Source organism: Etheostoma cragini, chromosome 6 (genome assembly GCF_013103735.1).
Source record: "Etheostoma cragini isolate CJK2018 chromosome 6, CSU_Ecrag_1.0, whole genome shotgun sequence".
NCBI lineage: Eukaryota > Metazoa > Chordata > Actinopteri > Perciformes > Percidae > Etheostoma > Etheostoma cragini.
The window spans coordinates 4,139,656-4,163,185 of NC_048412.1; the positions used below are offsets into that span (position 1 = coordinate 4,139,656).

Below are 23,530 nucleotides of genomic sequence, written 5' to 3' on the forward strand. Positions count from 1 at the left end.
CCCACACACACACACACACACACACACACACACACAGACAGCAGTAAATAGTAAAGAAAAGCTATGGTTCCTCAGTGCTTTTTTTAGTCACAGGGAGATATGGCAGGTTGGTAGGTTCGGCAGAGTCGAGGCAGCCTTGAGGGAGAGTAAAGACTGGGCCGCCTTTGATGGCTTTGAACTTCAGAGTAAGTCTGAGAGAACTGTTTGTTTGGCTCTCTTCTGGCACTGCGCTGTTTAGGCTTCACAAGACCATGATTACCGTGAAATGACTGCTGTGTCAGAGGATTGGTGGAAAAATAATTGTGTTTCTCTGCCTGTCTGCCTGTTTGTCTGTGTCCCCACATGCCAATGTGTGTTCCCAGATGCCTTGTCAACTGTTCTCTGTATCTTTTTGTGTTGCATAACTTGCCTGCAGACTTTGTTTCTATGTGTTTGTTTAGCCTGACTGACAGTCTGTCAGTGTGCTAATGGTCTGCATAGTATAACAGTATAAGAATTGTTTGTTTATACACAACACATTTCAATGCCTGTTTAAGGGCTGCATGCCGCTCTAAATTTGGCAATGTGTAAAACATGTCCATAGCTGAATAACATGAGTAGACAAGGCAAATTATATCCTTAATCTTAGTAATTGAGCATACATGAGTTTTATTACCGAGATGACAATAATGTCTGTTTATCAATATTGCATTACAGGTAGCTGTGTGTCGGTCTCTCTGTCTATATCTATGTCATTATAGCTATGCGCCTAGGGTAAAGTGTTTACGGTCCATGTACCCATAGCCTTACTGGAGTGGCCTAAATGATTAACAAGTTCAGAACAGTAGTAATGTGTTCAGCATGTCTGCCTGCTTGTCTGTAGTCTTGTCTAACCCACTTTGTAGAGTAGTGTTGAGCAAGGCATCAGCACCGTCAGGATTCATTTACAGGTCATTTATAAAATGTGAGTTTTTTCTCTCCCCACAGGTCATTGCTGGAGCCCCTTGCCCAGTGGGACAGTCCCATGCAGGTTAAGTTATCCTGCTGGAAGTCTGGTCTGAAAACTCTGCTGGTAGAGTTGTTGCCCTGGGCCCTGCTGGCCAACAACTCCCAATGGGACCTGTGGCTTTTTGAAGGAGAGACCATCGTACTGCAGATACCCGTCGGCAAGGTCATTGTACCACCCACCTTCAAGGTATGGTGCCAACTACAGTATATGTATCTTACAAAGGACAGGCTTTCTGTCAGATCTCATCTGGTAGAGCGCTCACCCATATACAGAGGGTCAGTCCTCAACGCAGTAGCCGCGGGTTTGGTTTTGACCTGCGGCCCTTTACTGCGTCATTCCCCCTCTCACTCCCCTTTCATGTCTAAACTGTACTATCAGATAAAGGCCTAAAACGCTACAAAAAAATTGAGATGATGTAATCAGTTTTTTTTTCCTCAGACTTTGAAAATTTCCCTCCATAGCCACAGAAGACAATATACAACAGTTTCCCGGGCTGAGTAGTGCTCCTCATGACAAGTAAAGAAAAATAGGCTGTTCTTAATTTTATACCACTTACATTTTTTTTTTATAACACATATAATTTACTATGCTACATCAAGTGAGTCATATTGCATGGATGTTTCCATCTGGTCAAAAGTTTAATATTGGCAGAAGTACTTTGCCAGTAAGTAAGTAAAAAATAATTCAAATTCTGTATACTTTCCTAATTTTAGACTCTGTATGATCTACAGTGATCTTCCTGTTACACTGAAGATCAATTTTGTCTTTAGATTAAGACCTGGAAAATTGTCTTTTTATCATTATGAAACCAACTCGTCTCGCATCTTCACTAATGAGCACAAATCCCTGCCTAAGTCTTTATCTGCTGCCAAGCTCTGTCACTGTAGACTGTAGGCATGTCTTCTCACTGGCTTTAGAGATCAGAAGAAGAGGTCTGCAGATGGTTTTCCCCCTGTGGAACATAACACACACATACATACACAGATTTCCCTAGCACTAACCCAGTGTTAAGCGGGGAAGGCAGCGTATCAAAGAACAAGTGCAGATACGGGTCAGCTCAGAGAAACAAAATTAAAAGTTGTAAAATTTGTAATAGCCTGTGAAATTGAAATAAATAAAGCCTTGTTTCCATAGAGCTGTTTATCATGGCAACAAGTGAAGAGAAGATTTGGTCTCTGCTGAGACTCTATGTGAGTTGATTGGTTTATGAGGAAAAGGTTGCTGTTTAATCGGCATGTTTCATGATGCTGCTAGCTGCAGAGCCAGATGAACAATCAGTGTGTCATTTAAGCATCTGTCAGACACTTAAATTATTTTCTTATAACAAAGCCAGCAGTAATAGAAGTTATATACTGGCCAGTTCCAGGACTATTTGCTTGCTATATGCTATGCAGAGAACATGGACATTGTCAGGAACATTGTGCTGAGTTGTGGTAACGAAGCCACAGTTGGCCCTAGCATTTGGCCGTTTGCAAAATGCAATCAAATACAAGTACATTGTGTTTGACAGGTCTGACAATGATTGAACTTCTGATTCTCTCCCCCTGCCATCCAGGAAGCCTTCCAGCTTGGTATCTACTGGGCCCACACTAACACCGTCCACAAGTCAACAGCACTCAAACTGGTCCATGACCTGACTTCTCCTCGATGGAAAGAGGGATCAGACTCGGAGGTGATCACTCTGGATGAGGAGGGATATGTAGAGGCTGACATCACCCTGGGAGCCTTCCCTGGCAGGCAGAAGGTGAGGGAAACAATGCTCTCATAACATCCAGTCACCACTGCTCACTATACCCTAAGTGGGTAACTTTTTTATATTAATGAACGTCCATTACAATGAAGCTAGTCTAAATCCACCACGTTCCACTTCCGGGATATCTCTGTGGCCCCCGGTTGACAACCTTTTGGAACGGATGTCCGTCAACTACCGCCTTCGTGTTGGAATTTTAAACTCCGGTGGATTTATGAATACTATGATTAACTACTCCTCTGCAGGGTAAATCCAGACGGCTAGCTAGATCCATCCAGTCTAAGTTTTTTGTTGCACAACTCAAACACCATTTAAACGTACACGTTCCACCACAACAAGTTCCTTCCTGGTGCTATTTTGCAGCAGCACTGTGGCTTTGTCGACCCATGACAATTGGGATTGGTTTAAAGAAATGCCAATAAATCAGAGCATGTTTTTCTCCCATCTCGGAATGCTGTGTGGATATCCAGATTTCTCAAGTAATGTCTGTTGTTTCCTCTGTAGCTGTGTCAGTTCTGCGTGTCGTCCGGGGTGAGACACGGCATCCAGGTCTTACAGATAGAGGACAGAACAATTCTTGTCAACAACACTCCTTATATGATTCAGTACAGGCCTCTGCTGACTGACCATGCTCTGGGAACTGAAGACCAGGTAATGCCCATAAACTTTCACATAAACACTCTCTCCTCTCTCTGTGCACTGAACTGAGGGTTTCTCCGAATTCAAACTACAATGCACACAAACGTGCAATAAGTAGACCTCAGCAATTTAACTCAAAGGAAATTTCATAAGAGTCCAGATGATCTTTTTTTACCTGTTTTTTAATCATGTTAATGCTGGGATACTTTTGTTCATGGTAAAATACCTTTGGCTTTTCTCCACCTTTGTTTAATCTGCTAAATTTAACTGCTTGTACTGGCAAAGTTCTAGAACACATGAGGTTCATGAGGTTTCACTCTATAACTATGCTAATATTTGACATGTCACAACACCTGCCCAGTCTCTTAAGTCCCCACTAGCTTAACTGTCAACGCCAAAAATAGTTTTTTTATTTTTTATAAACAACATACAACTTGCAACATGAGCATGCAATCCAACATAGGTTATTATGAATCCCAGTCCAAAATTACTGGACCTTATTACAGGACCATAGGACATGAAGTACTTGGCCGTCCTCTGTCCTACATCTTAGACAAATTTGGTTTGTCTTTCCTACTGATTCTGTCCCACGCTTTGTCCAGCGTAGCTCCAGCTTTTTAAAACCCAACACAATTTTGTCATTTCTGGGTCCTCAGCTTCAATTCCTGACTGCTACCTCACAAGGTGTGTGTGTGTGTGTGTGTGTGTGTGTGTGTGTGTGTGTGTGTTCAGACATGTGTATGGCCCCTGCATCATGTCTGTCCTGTCCCGCTGAAGCTTCACACATACAGTATATTCCCCATGCACATTACTCACACACATACATCCACCCCAGTAATACCACACATGCACATAGCTCGGACGTAGCAAGCCGTTTTCCATCAGATCATGCTGCTCCCCCCTCTCTCCCTCTGCCGTTTTCACCATGTGGCTATGGCACTTCATTGGGACATTAGACAAACACCCAGAATTGGATGCAGGTTTCCCTTCTCGCTTTCATCTGCTGCTTGTCCCCAAAGAGAGCAACAATGTAGTGATGTCATTTAACGAGCCTTCAGATCCTCTTAAAGAAGGATGGCGAAGCTTGCCAGTTGCCACTAATTGACTGAAGAAAAAAAAAGAAAATTTAGAAAAAAACTAAATAGCGGGCGATGGGCTTAACAATAACACAGACCACAAACAAGGCGAGGAATGCCTTTCTAGTTGGTCTATTCATCATGCTTAGTGCCTAATCCCTGTAGTCCTCAACTACTCGCTGCTCACTGGCTGCTAAACCAGCACAGCAGGACTTCTCTGCTACCAATTTAGCACTAAGCTCAGTGGGAGAGAGAAGAAAGTACAATAACAATGTGGTTTTACCATGTATCTTTTGTTGTAATCACTTGCATCTTCTTTGCTATCTGTATTTCTTTCTTAATGTACCATCTCATATTCTTTTCTGATGCAACTTTTGTCCACTTTTTCCCCTACCCACTTTGTCTTTTCTTCTCACTTGCTTTCCTTACTTTAATTATTTTTTTCTCTTCTCTTCCATCTTTTTTGCTTTTCTGTTTTTCCTTCATCTGCTTATTTTGTTTTATTTTGCCTCCCCCTTTTTTCTATCCTCTTCACTCCTTTTCTTTCTTTTTCTCTCTTCTCTCCTCATATACTTTCATCTCTTCCATTCCTTTTTCTTTTCCTCTCCTCTTTACTTTCTTTCCATCTCTGCTTCTTCATCTTCCCTTTTCATCCCATATATATTGTGTGTTCTCCTCAGGCCTGTGAGATACCAGAGACGGCACTGTTCAGCCTGGCTCCCACTGATGAATCATCCCTGGCCAAACCCTGCTCTGTGCCATGCTGGGACCTCCTCCAAACCAGTGTCCAGGATACGGTGTTCCCCCTCCCGCTCAGACACATGCTCTTCAGCTTATTTCCCAGGCATGATGGTGGAGTTGGATCAGCAGCATGGAGCCTCCCCGCTCCTATCCGGCCAGACTTCCCCAGGCAGAGTTTGTCGGTTCCTGGGGAACCGGACTCTTGGGGTGGCCTGAGCAGCAGGTGGGTGAAGCAGAGCATCCGTGGTTTGCTGGCTGTGACAGTCCATTTAGAGCATGGTACCAAACCCCGGCTGGCACAGGACATAAAGCCAACTGTGGACAGTACTGTTGCTCGTCACAGCTTGTTAATAAACAGCTGAAGCAAAAGAAGGAATGCCCTCAACATTTCCACTGTCAGTCTCTCTGCTTGTCTTGTAAAATTGATACCTCACAGTCTATCTCATGTCTTTTCTTATTCTTACTTAATTTCTTCCTCTCTTTCTTTTTATGTGGCATTTTGTCTTCATGCTAGCCCAAGTAAAAAGAATTTAATCTTTCAATTACAAAAAACACAGGCTATATACAGTACACAGGCCAATGATTATAGCACATTTTTCTTCACACTTGTCACAGTGTGACTGGCCAGATTGGCTCTCATTTACTGTGTGTAATTGCAACATATGTGCAACCAAACACACATAATTAAATTGAAATACAAAGATGGACACACACACACAAACAGAGTGACAGTGTGTCAACGCCTAGCTTCAGTTAGGGCCCTGCCCACGGACGCACCTCAGAGATTTACAAATGGACATAGCAGTAATGTGACGTTTGACATGTTGGTTGTGTGTGAGCTCTTATTTGTGTGTGGTTAGAATGGGTTGGGACATGATCTGTGGACATTTTAATTATGGTCTTGTTGTTATTTGTGTTTTGCAGAGTCATAGTACTGACATATCAGGAACACCTTGGGGTGACATACATCACCCTGAATGAGGACCCCTGTCCTCGGATGCTGATCCACAACAAGTGTCCTATCCCACTGCTGCTCAAGGAAACTGTCAAAGGTAGGAAGGGAAAGGCCTGACTGGACATTTCTCCTCTCTTCTCCGTACCTCTCCTCTCATTTTGTCTTATCCCTCCCTTCTCCTCTTACTCTACTACTACTAGTATACTCTTTACTAATGGTGTTTAATATTAATTCCTCTTATCTTTGAATAGAAACTCCAAAGACTGAGGTTTACTGCCGTCCTCTGCCTCCTAATTGCTCCCTGCACCATGAGCTCTACCATCACTTTTCCAGTTTCCCCGAGTGCAGGCAGAAAGAGATGCTGCCCACACTGCTGTTGAAAACCACCTCAGACCACGGCTCAACCGACTGGACTGACCCCATAGATATCAACTGCCCTGGAACTCAGGTAAAGCCTGATTTATGGCTCTGCGGTAAATGTACAGCATAAGTCGTATCCCTCCCTGCACTGTCAGCTGCTGCCGTGGCCCTGCTCGACGCCCTACACTGCTTCAACTAATATTTCTATGCATAGTTCTATTATCTTTATTGTTACTTTAAGTGCCACAGCGCATCATGCCAACTGCTATAATTATTTTGAATCATATTTCTGTATATCTGTATCAGTGTATCTGTGTCCCAATCCCAGAGCCTTGGTCTGCCTGAAGTTTCTGTACGTAGTTTATGTACGTAGGTATGCGTAGATACAGACCCTAAACGTTGCCTGATGTGCACCTGATGTGTCCCCAGAAATTTAACTTCACGTCGCTGCAATTGGTCCACATGGCCGTGACTTGGTAGCATCACATTTCCTCCTACTTATTTTTGGGTTCTCCTTCACTGTGAACAACATGAAACTTTTCCTGCTACTGCTTTCCCACCATGTCCAGAAAGCGTTGTTGTTCCTCCGTCTCTGACACTTTACTTTCTCCAAAACCAATCCCAGTCACTACAGATGTTGTAGTCATTGATTTGGCTGAATTGGCAGTTAGGTGGAGCCTGAGTTTGTAATGGATCAGCAGGACTATATATACTGTATATAATATAAAAATATCACGTTTTGCATGGCTACCCTGTTAGATGAATGTTATAGATCAACAGTTTTTCTACACTTTAAAACAGCAAATTAGTAGCTTTGGTGCGCATGCACGCAGACACACACCTGTTTGTATGCTCACGTGCATCTGAACGTGTGTGCGTCTGTCCGTCCTCCCACTTGTGTTAAGTTGCTAGCCAGTAAGCATTGATTCATAGGTCAGAGTAGTAGTGTGGGATTAGTAAGATGTTAAGGAGCAGTGTGTGTAATGTTTTGTGTTGTGTCTAGCAAGCTGCAGGTTAGGGTTGAGGTTGAGGCTGTGTATCTCTGGTTACTGTGAGCTCCGTGTCTGACCTGTGTGGGAGGGGTGAGAGGTCAAAGGCTGGACTTGTTATGACTGCTCAGCGAAGCGTTCACCGGGGATCTACTTCCTTTTCCTCACGTGAGGGGCTGATCACTCTGAACCTGGAGTGGTGGAGGTTAAAGTTAGACACATGTATGCACTAAAACCCACACTCATACATACAAAGATCGATCTATCTTACCACTGATCTGTGTTCTGTTGTTGCTTAGGTGGTGTTCCTGCCAGGATTTGGCTGTCTCTACATAGACGTGGTGTGTGAGAAAGGCACCCTGGTTCTGTCTCTGGCACCAGAGGGCAGCATGGACGCTGTGTTCAACCAGCACACCAGGTATGTGTGCACAGGCAGTTTTTATTGATGTTTTGTGCTCCCTACTCATTTGAATATTGTGACTTTTATTGTGGTGTGTAAAAATTGCTTCATGATTATTGTTAACAGCAATGATTTCATGTAGCAGTTGTTAATAGAATCCAAACATGAAGAAAGTGGCATCATTTGCACCACTGGATGTCATTAAAACCTTCTTGTGTTGTCATGAGTGGACTTAGTAAAGTAGAACATGGTATTACAGCGTTATTCCATTAAATCAACAGCTGCCTTTTCATTTAGTCAAAAACAGGAAATTAATATAATTACATATTGGGTAAATGTAAGCAATTTGGGTCAGACCATGATCTTTGTTCTGGTGGAAGGAACTTCATGGAACATTATCATTATCCTCTAAAAATCATCAGAATCATAATACACCTATTTAAGATTCAAGTAATATCTCAAATTGAGATGTTTGCTTTCTCTATTAGACCGTAGTAATATGTTTCAACCTGGACCCTATTTTCCCAAGCATTTGTGTCTAAGTGACTTCTTTAAAATTGGTCCAATATTTAACTAGAACAATGTAACCATAAGCTGATTTTTTTGCCAGCGACAGGCTTAGTAATTAGTTAGTTATTAATTACTATTATAAGTGTCTGACTACATTATGGGAAGATTGAAAAGTTATCCTGCCATGCTTTCTTGTGTAACCTACTGATGCCAGGTTAAAACTGTAACTTTAGCTAATAGCATTAGCTTACTTCGGCTCTGCAGCTCTCCACTCTTGGAGCAGCTTTTCTCTTTAGGTCAATGTGCTTTAGGCTTTGTGTTTTGGATGTCTTCTCCTCTTTGGCTGGCATTGGTCATCCACGGTCAAAATAGTCACGAGACGTAGTTTACCGAAGTGTATCCATTTGTAGGTGTTGCACAACTAGCACCAACTTCAGCTTGTACGTATCTAAGGGTAACATCTATAAGTGTATCTTGACATTTAATTGACACCAATTAGACAATCGTTTAGACAACGCAGAGCAGTGCGTCTGTACTCCCTGTAAATCCTCTGTCCCCACTCTTGTTCCACACTATTAACATTACCAAAACTTGAACAATTTCAAAGATTTTTGTTCACATTAGTCACTTTGACTCGCATTGCCAGATCTTCCCTCACAGAGCTGCACAGGTTGGTCTAACTAGTCCACACAACATTCTGGGATGGGAGAAATTATGCTCTGGTTTATTGGCCTTTTTTTAAACCAATCCCAATTGTCTTGGGCGGTGCCTCCGGAAGGAACTTGTTTTGGTGGAAGATGTGTACACTCAAAAGTTAGCTAGCTAGCTGTCTGGATTTACCCTGCAAAGATCTGAGGACCATAGTCCTTATAAATAAACCCAAGATTAAAATTACACAAAGAAAGCGGAAAGTCCCCGACATCCGGCCGATAAGAGCGACATCCGGTAGAATTTCCGGCGACACCTGAGCAGTCCTGGAAGTGGAATTTCAAGGATATAGACTACTTAAGACACAAATGGATGGGAAAAACAGATGAAAAACAGATGACAATCTAATTAACATGAATAACTTTCGTTTTGTTTCAGGTCTTCTAAGCTGTCCTGTAGAGTCCTCCTCAGTGAAGCCAGTGTGGTGTTGAGTGATGACATCACCAATCCCTCTGGATCTGTGGAGCTGCTCAGACTCACGCTGACCAAGCTGTTCCTGAGCCTGGCTCCAGCACCACCCTCCCTGCCCCCCGAGCTGGCAGGTGACCCCGACTCCCCTCTGTTGCCCGACGCCTCTCTGATCGAGGTCTACTGCTCCAGTCTGCAAGTAGACAACCAGCTGTTCAACCGGGCGAGTTTCCACTTCCCCGTGCTGCTGTGCCAGGATCAGCGAGGAGGAGCTGAACTTGGGGGTCCGTGGAGCAGTGACGCCAACCCCGCTGAGTCTCCAGAATCCCTGGAGGAGTTTAAACACTCTTGTTTCCTGCAGCTGAGGATGAGGCTGGCTGGGGACAGAAGCACTGCAGAGGAGGTTGGAATCATTCTTCTGTCATCGTTTTTCAAAAGTCTACATTACAGTAGAAGGTGCATATTACTATAGCCTTAATTCTTTTTTGCAAGGGAGACCTGAGTGCTCATGACAAAAAGGACAATTCCTCTTAAAGAGACAGGGTAACCACTAGTCCAAATCATTTTTTTCCTTCATAACAGTCATGGGTTTTCATAAAAGCTTTTTGTGTTTTATCCTCAGATCACCTTTCAGCTCCAGCCTGCCAGAGTCTATGTTGAAGACACTTTTGTTTACTACGTTAAGACCCTGTTCCACACCTACATCCCTGACAGTGCCATGGTTTTGGCCACAGCAGAGGCCCGCAGGAGTCCAGAGTTTGGATCAGTGCCCATTGTCCCTGAACAGGTGCACTATTCATAACATCATGTTTTTATTTAGGAACTGATGAGGTTGAATGTTGTCTGGATTAGTCACTGCGTTCTCATTCCATAATTACTACAATGGGCATTCAGCTCTGGCCAGACAGACAGGAAGAAGCATTATGGTTATCAGCAGATATGGATTTAAAAACCATTGTATTGGTTCAACCCTGTTGTCTTCCTCCTGGGTAAAAATAATAATTAATGCTTTTTTACATTATTTTTTTTGTATAATTTTTATTTGTAAGAATCCCAAATTTTCGGAGTAGAAACTTTGAAAATAGGTCAAATTGACCCAAGGACAACAGGAGGGTTAAAAAGTGTCCACCAGAGTGTACGAACTGTAACGGTCTGTCTTACAGAAATAGCAGACCGCAGAATCCCGTGATTGACCAATCAGAATCAAGTATTTTACCAAGCCATGTAATATTGTATAATAATGAATTCAGACATTATTACCTAGTCCAATAAAGTAACTTCTGTCGGTGCTGCATGTCATAAGACATTGTAATCCTTAGTATTACTTGTGGTTAATACTCTCTCATGTCAATACTAAAACTAGCACGTCTTCCAGGTACTTCAGTCGGTGCAGGCGTTGGTCCACCCTGTGTGCCTGCAAAGGCTGACCATCCAGCCAGTCAACCTGCTGGTCAGCATCCACGCCTCCCTGAAGTTGTACATTGCTTCAGACCACACTCCTCTCTCTTTCTCCCTGTTTGAGAGAGGGCCGCTGTGCACCACAGCCAGGCAGCTAGTCCATGCTCTGGCCATGCACTATGCTGCTGGGGCCCTCTTCAGAGCTGGTAGGTAGTGAACGGAGGGAGTCACAACTTCTTTCTTACGCAAATGCCTCATATTTACCTGCTGCCGCATCACCATAAAGCTAATGGTCCTTCAAGCTGTCTTGTTTCATACAGTATACTCCCCCACAAGACGATTTCTTTTCAGATTTACAATCAGTCTCAGATAGGCTCACATTGAAATCCATTAAAAGTATGCACTCAGTTAAAGCAAATATGGACAGAAGAAAAACAGGGTGTGTGCTCAAGTGAGAAATTTCACAATTTATTCACACTAGGTCTAGAGTTGACCTTTAAAACGAATGTTGCTTTGTGGCAGAAAGTGAAGTAAAAGTGTAGAGCTCCAGGAAGTAAAATCAGACTCACTGAAGGTTCGAATAAGGTTTAGATTCTCTCATAATTTACAGTTTTATCACATGATTTAACTGATGACTCATTTTTAGGCAGTACGTTATAGATAATCTGTGGATGGCAGAGCCTGACGTTTCAGTCCCCATAAAGGCTCCGTGCCTCTTTCCTGCGTTGTCCTCCTGTCTACTCAAAGCCTCCACACATGTTCTGGTTTAAGCCAGTCATTTCTACATCAGAAATCACCCCTCTGGACGAACACTTCCTTCCTGCTGTCTCTCGTTAGAGCCCTCACTTCTGCTCGTATTTCAACACGTCACTTCTCCCGGAGTCACAGTGGAGTGTGGGGAACCGGGAAGCATTGCATTCTGGGACTGATTAGTATTAGGATGTACGGTATTACAATCACACATACACCCACCGGCATAGATCCATGCTCCTACACATGCAAAGACTTATGGAAATGGGTACTAAAAGGACACTAGCAATGCATACACACCAGTATATGTATGTGTGTTTAAAAGCATGACTCAACCTTGTAAACATCAGCTCCTGCCTTCCGGACTTTATGCTTTACCAAAACCACAATTGGGAGATCATTTGATGCAGAAATGACCACTAGGTCCCACTGGAGTTGGTTTCCTACCATTATAGAGTCCATCACTCAAGTGCAAATTGACGGAGAATAAGAGCAGAGCGGGGTCGGCGTCTTGAGAAACGGCTATTTGATTTTTGAGATGCAATTGTCAGGGCATAAATATTGCTGAGCCGTGCCATCTGAAGGGGACTCTATGGTTGAATGAGAGAGATGAGGTGAGATAGCAGGAGGCTGTAAATCTAACCATGACACATGTATGATTTCATGCAGGAGTGTGTATGTCTGTGTGCATGAGTCTATATGTGTATGTGTGAATGCTTTTGTGAATCTCTGTATTGTTGAGAAAAGAATTCTGATAGGATGAACAGAATGCTGACGTAAAAACATTGTGTAGGTTATTCTGTAAAATATTTAGATTGGGGAGAGCCTCTCACTCTAAACTGCTTTTGGCAAATAGAAGATAGAGAAAGTTTACTTAAGAGGCTTGTATGTGTATTGTTCCTCTTAGGAGCAGGTGCTCCAGATATATTAGGGATTAAAAAAAACATTTTAGCAGTCGAAAATATTACTGTAGGATTATAAAGTGTTTAAATTCTGTAAATTGTGGGTTTATTATAACCCCATTGTGGCTACCACCAAACATAATACAGTTTATTTGCTTCCAGTCCAAGTTTTTCTTGTAAAGCTAAACAGAACCAAAACAGAAAGTAGGCTGGATAGCAATGTTATGCAAACAAAGATTATGATTAATTATGATGATACAACAAGTATTATTTGACATATCTTGTGCAGGTTGGGTGGTGGGATCTTTGGAGATCCTGGGCAGTCCTGCCAGCCTGGTGCGGAGTATCGGTAACGGCGTGTCTGACTTTTTCCGACTGCCATACGAGGGTCTGACACGCGGGCCTGGAGCCTTTGTCAGCGGGGTGTCTAGAGGGACCACCTCCTTCGTCAAACATATCTCAAAAGGTAACGCAGATGTTTTTAACGTTTGAGTTGTTTTTACAGCAGCAAAATGTTAATCTATGTGCACACACTTGTATTTATAGACTAAAAGTATAAAGTAGTGGCTTACTATGTCTCCTCCCAGACTGATACAAGCACATACATTGTTAAACACTGTTTCTATTCGGGGTGTCATCATGCATTGATGACTAGTACTACAGTTTTGGTTTTTGGGAAAGATAGGTGTCTCATGAAGATATCACATTTGTCTTTAGGCACGCTGACGTCCATCACTAACCTGGCAACGAGCCTGGCCAGGAACATGGACCGCCTGTCTCTGGATGAAGAGCACTACAACAGGCAGGAGGAGTGGAGACGCCAGCTACCAGAGAGCCTTGGGGACGGACTGAGGCAGGGGCTATCACGACTCGGCATTAGCTTGCTAGGTATGTGGGGCTACACAAGCACAGACCCCTCAAGTAACACACAACACACACACACACACACAATCCTCATTATTACAACATTTCAAATCAGATATACAGCAAAAAGCTTCCTTTGTGTTGGAATTTTAAACTCGGGTCAATGTATGAGGACCATGGTTAACCTTTTTTCAGATCTCTGCAGGGTAAATCTGGTTTCTGGTGCTTAGCACTGCCTAAGATGATTGTGATTGGTTTAAAGAAATGGCAATAAACCAGAGCGAGATTTCCCCCCCATCCCTGAATGCTATGACGAGTAGCCAGACCCTCCTTCAGCGCGGTTTAGAGGAGGGTCTGGCATAGTGAGACTTCAAGTAGACTAATTAGCCTGCTTCTCAATAACACACAGTGGTTTAAGATGAGAAATGGCATACATGACAAACAGTGGACGTCAATACAATTTTGTTCTCAGTCAACATAGAAAGTTATTCAGATATTTGGAAAACATAAAGGGTTTGTGAAAAATACCCATTACAATTCAGTGTGCAATAACCCCAGCAAATAGTGAAACTAGAAGTAAATACTAATTTAAATTAGTTTTATTATTTCACCATCAAGCCCAATGTAAGATCTCTCTTTCTTTACGTTACAGGGCTGAAGCTAACCTGCGCTAGTATAATAAAGACACACAGCTGCTAAAGGTTAGCCTAGCCGGCAACATTAATCTGCCTGTTTCGTTCTCCCTATGTGTTGCATTTAACGGGAGAATGAGACTAAACTTGCCTGGTTGAGTCTTTCCTACTTCTAGAAGGGTTTGTGCTGTGTTAAACTGACTCACCCAGACACATTTTGAGTCTGAAGATGGCCGCTCCTTTAATGACCACGCTTTTGGCTTTTGGTCCGCTACCCCGCGTGCTCCATCCTCGCCGACGTAGCTGAGCCAGCCCCGCTCTTCTCTGTTGTTGTGGTTCGGGTTTTAAAATGTGTATTTACATTTTTTTTTTTTTAAACAAGAAAAGTCTTTCAACGTCTTTGTCTTCCGTAGTGTTCTCTGTGTAGAAACATCTGGTGTGCAGCCTTCCGTTTGAGGCTGTTTGTCACTGCTTCCAGGCGGAAGCAATCTCCTCAAATCAATCAATCTCATCTACACACCAGCCAATGACTGAATGATGACCCAGCATTACACCCACAGACACACACACACCCCTCACTCCTCATGTCACGTGTCAGCATTTACACTATTGACTAAGAAGACACTAAACTGATAACAACACTTAACTTCGAAGTCACTTGAAATGCAGAGATGAGGGACTCACTTCCCGTACTCAAGCAGAAGTACAGATACTTGTGTTCAAAATACTCTGGTAAAAGTAGTAGTACTGATTTAACTTCTTTATCAAGTAAAAGTAACAAAGTACAGGCTTGGAAATGTACGTAAAGTATTAAAGTAGTAGTAAAGTTGCCTTGCAAATGACAACCATTATTTACCTGAAGCACACTTTACTATAGTGGAAGCTGAGAAACTTCAGTGGACATTGTCTACATTTTAAATGGATGTCTCCCAACAAGCCTAAAACATCACATATATGATGATTGTGACAGAGACTGGGACTCCAGGTAAATAATAATCTGTGAGAATTCACAGATCCAGTTTCTCTTTTTTAATCTTCCCCTTAACATTTAAAAAAATCTACATGTATGTGTGTGCTCAAATATGGCTTCTGGAAAGAAAACAAAGTATAACATGTGAATTACTAAACAGACATTAGTTAAGAAGTTCCCCATACTTTTAGAGTTACACCTAACAACCGCTAGATGGCAGCATCGTATAAAATATGAACTGACGGCTAGTAAATCTTTACTGAGTGTCGCCAAATCTGTCGAGTTGTCTTGTAGTGGTACGGAAATACAATGTATAGTCCCATCCAATTAGATTGAATTTGTATGATGAGGTGAAAAATAGTAACTCCACTGAAATTAGTTTAACTAAAGTAATGAGCCAATTCTGTAAAATATAGTAGTAGTTGTAGTATTAGTAAGTAGGAGAGAGTATTGATATTCATGTTAAAAATGTAAGCTCTTATTTCCACTCAAGGACGTCTCCAGCTGGCACAGGCAACGTCTAACTAGAACTGTTGATGTATTTAATGTAAGAGGAGAGACAAGCCAAGGCCTTACTTGAATGCTTTGCTTCTTCGTACAAAAATTGCATTGAAGTCGGCACAAAAAGAAATGGTAACGTACACTAAAAATATCTGAAAAGTCTACTTGAGTGCAGTAACAAAGTAATTACCCATCTCTGTCAATATGTATGGAAACATGTTCAGCCCACACACGTTTCATCTGCTGTCCATCGGCATTAGCATGAGACGGAGCAGTGGAGACAGCCCAGCAGGGACTCAGTAAACACCCAGAGGGCAGTAAATATTATCACTGAAACCAAACAGCTGCTCGCATCTCTCTGCGTTACAGTGGATTATAATTCCTTATATGCACTGCCAGTCACAACATCTGTGTCATACAGATATTTTCTGTGGGTCAAACGCATGTCTGAATCCCTGTGGGAGTCCCATTTTTGACACTTTAAAATCTGTATGTCTATCTCTGTTTCCCAAGTATTGCAAAAATAAAATCGCTAAGAGGGGGTTACCCGTTCTTTTTGTTCTCAAATTGAATGTTGAACTCTGTGTTCATCCTGTATTTTGTAAATGTAAGTCTCTTGTTAAGGATTTATTGAACAATGCACAATAATAAAGGACAAGTTTTCCCTTTTTTCTTTCAGGAGCAATAGCAGGAATTGTGGACCAGCCCATGCAGAACTTCCAAAGGAACTGGGACATGCAGAGCTCAGCTGGAAGCCAGGCCAAAGGGGTCATCGCTGGAGTTGGGAAAGGCATTGTGGGGGTTTTCACCAAGCCCATTGGAGGAGCAGCTGAACTGGTGTCTCAAACTGGATACGGTAAGTTCAGGAAAGTCAAAGATAACAGCGTGTTTTTTTTCCCTTGTAAGTTTCAGAAGTTGTTATGGGATTATTGTTTCTTTTAGAAAACCATTTCAGTCAGTGAAATCATTAAAGCTAGATGGGATTTGTTTATTATAGTGTCCCAATTCGTTTTCCTGTGGTTTACAAACACACAAAACACAGAAAAATTAAAGCATAATTCTCATTGTAAACATCACAGACATGAATAATGTTGGCTATCAACTAATAGAACTTACGGAGCTCATTGTCATTTCTGACAACAAGCTCCATCATTTTCTGGCGACATATCAAGCACACAATACATAGTTAATTTAACCTACCTTTTTTAAAGTACATTTGAAAAACGCATTTAAAAAAATTGTCCTGTAGAGATGCTAAATTTTACATCCTTAACACACAAGCATGTTATCACACAGCAGTAAAGTGAAGTGTAAAGAGAGATTTGGTCAGGCAGCAATGTCTCAAATGCGTCTTACTTTCCAACACACAAAAATTAGAGTTGTGTGTCAGGAAAATCATAAATCCATCAGTGCTTGGACAAATTCTACCTTTCTGTCCTCTTGGCTCCAGCCAGAAGTGCTTATGGGGTCAGGGCTTCAGTAGGAAAGGACTTCATAGAGAACTACTGAAAGACCCTGGCCTTTAATACTAACGCACGCACACCCACAGATCTATGCACAAACACTTATATCAGTCAGTTGAAGTCTTTGGAGTTAGTTTGTGTTTTATAGTTGGTAGAAGATAGGGCGGGGTGTGAGGATTGGGCCAGAGGATTGTGGTGTGTTGGCGCTAACAGGTCTTGGCTACAGCACATAAACTACCAGCAAGGCTAACCGCTCTATGTAAGACTGATGACTCCCCGGTGTCTGGCTCTGGTCTGCCTGACCCTCTGAGCTCAGCAGAACACAAACACACACATTAACACACACACACTTAGGCAAACACATGTTGATCCATATGGATGCTCATGAGTGCGCACAAAGGCACGCTGCAAAATACACTGACCAGCGTACACATCCGCACACACACACAGAAATAGCTCTATCTAATACGTATATGCAGATCAACTGTCTGTCATTATTCTGTCTCTCTCCATTCTGTCTTAAGAAAGGATACACACACACACACTTGCAATCACCTACTCAGAGTTGAGCAGCAGAGTACCGCTGCACTGACATCATTAATGGATCTCAGTGTGTTCTTTATGGCCCAGTTTTGACTACTTGATGACTTCACTGGCCTGCTGCTGCAGTGCTGACAGCTAGAGTAGGATGAAGGACAACTGACCACACGCACATGGGTTATGAACTCACCCTCACATGTACACACAGAGCCATCCTAATCATGTGCTTGGATTAGAAATGTTAGAAATGTTTTCATTAAATGTGCAGTTTATCAGCTTAGAAGGGCAGCAGCCGTCTTTCAATGTAAATGCATGTACATAATCCATAGTACAAAACATTGCAAACACACGAAAGAAAACCTCCCTGATAGTGATGCTGAGTGTATGTTTTTCTTTGTGTCTCTTCTAACAGGGATCCTCCACGGAGCAGGACTGTGGCAGCATCCGAAACAACTGCACCTGCCTACAGAGGAGAAGTCTGCTCAAGCCCCAAACAGCCACCTTAAATATGTCTGGTATGATCCCCGGCCATTCCTTCTTTCTGCAGGCATCTCCTTTACTTTTGTCCAACTATTTGTTAGAAGTGGGACATGTGTTCTCACATTTGCTTTCTTTGGAGTCTCTCCAGGATCTGCTGTTCGTTTTCTACCCCTTACCTCTCATCATTGTTTCTGTCTTGTTTAAAAATTAAAAAAAAAAAAAACCTTGGAGGGTTCATTACCCACTTTCCACAAAAAAGAAAAGAATCTGGAAAAATGTTTGACCTCGATCCCACACATGTTAGCCAGCCTGCCCTCCCTTGTTCTCATCGAGCCATGTTAAAAGGTTTTTCTAAGCACTCTGCCAAAGCCGCCAGCTAGAAATTGTTCTTGTTGTTTAACTATGAGTCTATCCAGAGATGTTTCCAGTGCCATCAGATGGCGGAACACCTTCTTTTGTGTGCTGGAATGGTTCGGAGTTTGGGAGAGACTCAGTTTGCAAAGGTTAGCTTTGGGTCCTGTGTTGTAAAAGACATGGCAGTGGTATTGACAGCACTGCATCAGATCTGAGTAGTTTAAAGACTCCAGTATGCTCCCTCGGTGGAGCACTTATTATTATCATAAAAACTTATAAGAGGCATCTGTCTCCAGAAGGTTATCAAGATCTGTAGAAAAAGCATTTATGGCATTTTATAATGCCTTTTCCACAATTTAGTTTGGTTTCCATAGCTATCAAACATTTACTTCAAATATCAGTGTGTGGCATGTCAACTGCCATGAGGACAAGGCCAACATTTAGATATGATATTTCTTTAAGACATTCCACTTTAGTTGCACACGAGGGGTTAGCAGTATGTTGTGCTAATGTAAGAGGAAGATGAAAAAAGATAAACAGCCATGAAAGCTGAGATAATGCTCCCTTGTGGTTTTATTCATGTTGCATTGCAGTCAAACTGGTTTTCATCAGGCATCCATCAATTATTTTTACAACTACAGGTAGCCCAGACATTTGAGGGGTCAGACTGTTTGAGCAGAGTAACATTGAACAGAACCAAACTGTCCCTACTGTGGCTGCTTCAACATCTGCTCTGCAATTGGAACACCTGCCATCCAAAGTAAACACTGTCAGAGAAACATGACTGAAGACTTCAGTTCCTACACACATATTTCCCTATCAAACGCGTGTAATAGAAACCTTACAGAAGACATGCAGAATGTAAATTGCGGGATGTAAATTGCAGGATGTATAGAGAAAGGTATGACCACGTGTTTGTGTGTGTTGAGGTTAGTTGGGCACCTTGTGTGGTCTAGTGTTTATAGGGAAAGTGTATATCTGGAGTTCGGTGGCGTGCCGTTAAGTATGTGTGTGAAGGTGCGCACATAATCCACGCACGCATGAGAAGTAATGTGTATTTGATTGCTGCCTATAGTACATGTGTGGATTAAGCATAAAACTACAAAGCCATATTTTAATTTGATATTTCCTATGATTTGACTGCTGAAAAAAGAACAACAGCATCGTTCAGCTTTGAAGACAAAGAGGACATCAAAATTACAAGATATTTACCTCTCCTGAAGAGACCAATCACATTTTTTTCATTTTCCGTATTAGCAACTGTGTGGAGGAGGGGTGGGGGTGCGATTATTAAAGGCTTCCTGTGTATGCACATACAGTGTTGTTGGGGCAACAGAAACTACGCATTATAGCTTTAAGATTGAATTTTCCAAACATGTCATAACCGGTTTATAATGTCCATCCCTCCTTGCGTCATGTGCTCGGTGACCACAGGAAGATGCTCCAGTCTCTAGGGCGGCCGGAGCTCCACATGGCCCTGGAGGTGACCATTGTGAGCGGGTCAGGTCAGCAGCATGCCGGCTGTCTGCTCCTCACCTCCGAGGTGCTGTTTGTGGTCAGCCTCAGTGAGGACACCCAGCAGCAGGCTTTCCCCATCACAGAGGTAAAGAAAAGAAGTGTTCCACACAATAGAGATCTCAGCGGACTGACTAACAGCTCCTGTAACAGTGAAATGAACCTTTCTTCAGCTATGTTGTTGTTTTTAACTGAATGTTAACCATGCTGTCCTGTGCAGGTGGAGTGTCAGCAGGAGCCGGGACAACAGGGCCAGCTCACCCTCAGCTTACAGCAGCAGACAGTAGCCAGCGACACAGAGGTGAGACCCTGAAGCTCAAAGCAATGGAGCTGCACAGCGCTCACAAAAGGAAAACAATATGATGTGGAAATGAATCAAAGGAATTTGTGTTTCCATTTAAACACTGCTTACACAAGCTGTGATTCAATAAAATAATATACCTGGTAAAAAGGGAGGGATGCTGTAGTACTCTGTAGTTTCAGTTAGTTCAGAAAAATCCTCTTAGGATCAAGTGGAAGGTTCACAAACAAGATGAGCATGGTTTTGACAACCACCCTCCAGAATGTTTTAACTTAGTCCCATTTCCAGACACCATGCATAAATGTTCCTTCAGCATTTTTGCGTTTAAAATAAAGGTCAGGTATACAGTGCTACTCATGCAGGCAGTTTTATTTTTAAAGGCCAATTATTTCATGGATCCAGGATACTATGCATCCTGATAAAGTTCCCTTGGCCTTTGGATATGTGGGGTTATTTTAATTTCAAAGGCCAAGGGAACTTTATCAGGATGCGTAGTATCCTGGAACCATGAAATAACTGACCTTTAAAAATAAAACTCTGCCTGCCTCTATGGGAATTTAACATAGGGGTGTCTATGCTCATGCCCCTGTATTTTAAAGAGGAATGCTTATTTATTCACAAAGAAAAGTTGTGCCCTTAAAGGTTGGATTTTTTAAATTAGGGATATAACATCAATTTCCAGAAGATGATTTTTTTTTAGTCAACTTAAGCAGGGGTTCCTATACTCATGAGCTCACTGTAATACTATTTTATATATTCAATTTAACAGGATTTATGTATATCTGTAACAGCCAAATATATTGAAGTAGCTTCAAATTGGACTTTGCTGCTTGTTTCTGAGATGCGCCACAGGTTTTTTCCCAAAGGTTTTCTGAAAGGTCCTCTTTTAAGTTTGCCCTCCATGTCTCAAGTCTAACTATTGATGAACTCAAACTTATCTCATTGCAATTGTTTGTTATAATTTCTTCTCAGGATAAGAATGCAGGTATCACAACTGAATGGTTTCGCATAGAAGAAATAAAGTTCCTCACTTGGAGATATTTAAAAAAATGTTTCCTTGTAATGTCATACCTGCATCAGATTTAACTTCATTAGGACCCTGTATCATCCGTCTGTGCTTCCTCAGGGTGACGGTGTTCGTGAGCATCTGTCAGAGCAGCAGTATCGACGCTTAGTGGATTACGTGATGCGAGCCTCCCAGTTCCTTTCCCCTTCCGCTGCTTCTCTCCAGCTGCAGCTCCCAGTGGTGCTCGCCGAGCCTCCGCCCTCCGTCACCAAGTCTTACCACTACCTGGTGGACCCCGCCTTCGCCAAGGTGTTTGTCAGCAAGTTCACCATGATAAAGAATAAAGCCTTACGCATCGGATTCCACTAACACTTTCAGTCAATATGTGGCTTGATGCTGCAGAAAAAGAGCCGATCCTTTGTTCCAATTTAAATTAAGCCTTAAAAGATAACTCCATTTATGCAAAACATTTACCCGTTAAGGTAAAGAATTTATTTTATTATAAGTCAACCTTGTCATTAATATATTAGTGATGTAGAGATTTTTTTGTGATATACAAACCCACTACATAACCACAGAAATAAATCAGAGGGATTATATTCAGTTAAATCATAGAAATACATGTAAGTTAAGATATTTATTATCCTCAGACATTTCACTCAGTGCGCACACATAAACTACACTAAAACAAGTAAGAGTTGTGTCAACCTGACTCGTTATGGACCAATAGTGTTCTTTTCCAACTTTAAATCCTGGCTTATTCCGTCAGTGTGATACCTCTTCAGTGTTGCAGATAGAAATGCACAGTGCACAACAACTCTATCCCAACAGTGTGTAATGTTTCACTCTGCAGTATAAGCTCTTAGTGTTTACATTCTGTGTAGTCTCGTGCCAATGTTAAGTGCAATATTACATGTTGATGGACGCTAGAGATACCAGCTGTCAACCAAAAATGTTTTATGGGTGTAACATACTCGTTTGACAATAACACTGTTCTTTGTAACTTTCTGTGGATGCCAACCCCTTATGATGCAAACATGTTATTGTTGCCTTTTTATATTGTTCCACTTATCTCTGCGTAAGATTTAAGTCTAATGCCTTTTAATGTATGTAAATGGATAATATATGAATAGAAACATTTAATAAAAACATTACAAATTAAGTGTTATTCTATCATTGTGTACAATGCATGAATACATGATGGCTGTACAATTGTTATGCGGCCAGTTGTAAACATAGTCAAGTGAGTTTTACACACAGATATTTGTCAGAGAGGGTTCAAGCAAATATTCTTACATCATGTAAACCCAGCCTCAAACTTGGACCTCATCAGGATATCAGTAGCAGCTCTGCTCTCAGTTTTCACTCCTCAGGCACCCTCGTCTGTTGGCGTAAAAGTTGTGCACCATGAAGTCAGTTCTTACGCTTTGGTTTCATTTTATGTTGCAGGCTCTCACACCCCCTGCAGTAAAACAAAAGAGGCAGGTTATGTTTGAGAAGAAAAGTAACTTATGTTTGTGTGTCATCATCTTGTTTCTTCACTCACTCTTGTGTCTGTTAAACTGTTTACTTTCCGTTCTGGAGGAGCGGCGTGAGGGTTGCTGGCGGCTGGGTTTACTGTCTGCTGACCTGACACTGCCGTCAGAGGAGCAGTCTGCAGAGACACAGAGTAAAGCATTCATGTTTATACACCTGACAACTGTGTGGACCATACATGTACACCCTAGCCCTCATGCTTAGCCTATCTCTACCATGCAGAAACCAGTGATGATCTCCATCTGTGTTCTTAACAGTAATTTGCCTATATACCATCCCATCAAAACACTATTTGAACTGTGCTTGGTTTCCACTCGTCCTTAGTCACTATGGATTGTAACTAACTGTGTTGGCATCACGCGATATTTCCACGTACACGCAGTGTGTGTTCTGACTAACTCCTGCACAGAACATTAACACTCAATGGACAGGCTGAAGTGTCTGTTTTGGCTGGAGTTCTACATAATGAGACAGTCTGGCTTCAACTGCCAGATATAATCGGAGCTTTAGAAATTTTAGCATGGGTTTTACTGTGGGAACAGCTAATTTCAGTGTTAGTTTCCTGCATTTAATTCAATTTTTTAGTTAGCAAAATTTAGTATCAATTTATAACGAGAGTTATCTCGAGACACTTTACAGATAGGGTAGGTCTACAGTCTAGACCACACTCCATAATTTATAAGGACCCAACAGTTCTAGTAGTTCCCTCCAGATTTAGTCTGACTAGTAGCAAATAGTGGTCAAAAGGGCTGGCTATAGGAGTTTTACTAAGACCTGACAGTCAAAAGGGGTGG

At 42.1% G+C, this 23,530-nt stretch overlaps 2 protein-coding genes across 3 annotated transcripts in view; one reads left to right on the top strand and one right to left on the bottom strand.

Moving 5' to 3' along the window:
- The window catches only part of LOC117946102 (vacuolar protein sorting-associated protein 13B-like), a 335,261-nt gene extending 313,545 nt beyond the window's left edge, over positions 1–21,716 (top strand). For both annotated transcript variants that reach the window (XM_034873955.1, XM_034873954.1), the window contains exons 52-68: positions 967–1,174; positions 2,544–2,732; positions 3,243–3,389; positions 5,134–5,417; positions 6,119–6,246; positions 6,401–6,597; positions 7,798–7,916; positions 9,495–9,927; positions 10,147–10,311; positions 10,900–11,128; positions 12,864–13,040; positions 13,292–13,462; positions 16,221–16,397; positions 17,957–18,059; positions 19,813–19,981; positions 20,114–20,194; positions 21,321–21,716. In XM_034873955.1, coding sequence (XP_034729846.1) covers positions 967–1,174; positions 2,544–2,732; positions 3,243–3,389; positions 5,134–5,417; positions 6,119–6,246; positions 6,401–6,597; positions 7,798–7,916; positions 9,495–9,927; positions 10,147–10,311; positions 10,900–11,128; positions 12,864–13,040; positions 13,292–13,462; positions 16,221–16,397; positions 17,957–18,059; positions 19,813–19,981; positions 20,114–20,194; positions 21,321–21,569 — 3,226 coding nt within the window. In that variant the 3' untranslated portion in view covers positions 21,570–21,716. The remainder of the gene's footprint in view (positions 1–966; positions 1,175–2,543; positions 2,733–3,242; positions 3,390–5,133; positions 5,418–6,118; positions 6,247–6,400; positions 6,598–7,797; positions 7,917–9,494; positions 9,928–10,146; positions 10,312–10,899; positions 11,129–12,863; positions 13,041–13,291; positions 13,463–16,220; positions 16,398–17,956; positions 18,060–19,812; positions 19,982–20,113; positions 20,195–21,320) is intronic.
- A 442-nt stretch (positions 21,717–22,158) lies between these two features.
- LOC117945780 (regulator of G-protein signaling 22) overlaps positions 22,159–23,530 on the bottom strand; it is an 18,922-nt gene continuing 17,550 nt past the window's right edge. Inside the window, exons 19-20 of the mRNA XM_034873476.1 lie at positions 22,747–22,854; positions 22,159–22,662 (exon numbers count right to left, since the gene is read on the bottom strand). Coding sequence (XP_034729367.1) covers positions 22,634–22,662; positions 22,747–22,854 — 137 coding nt within the window. The 3' untranslated portion in view covers positions 22,159–22,633. The remainder of the gene's footprint in view (positions 22,663–22,746; positions 22,855–23,530) is intronic.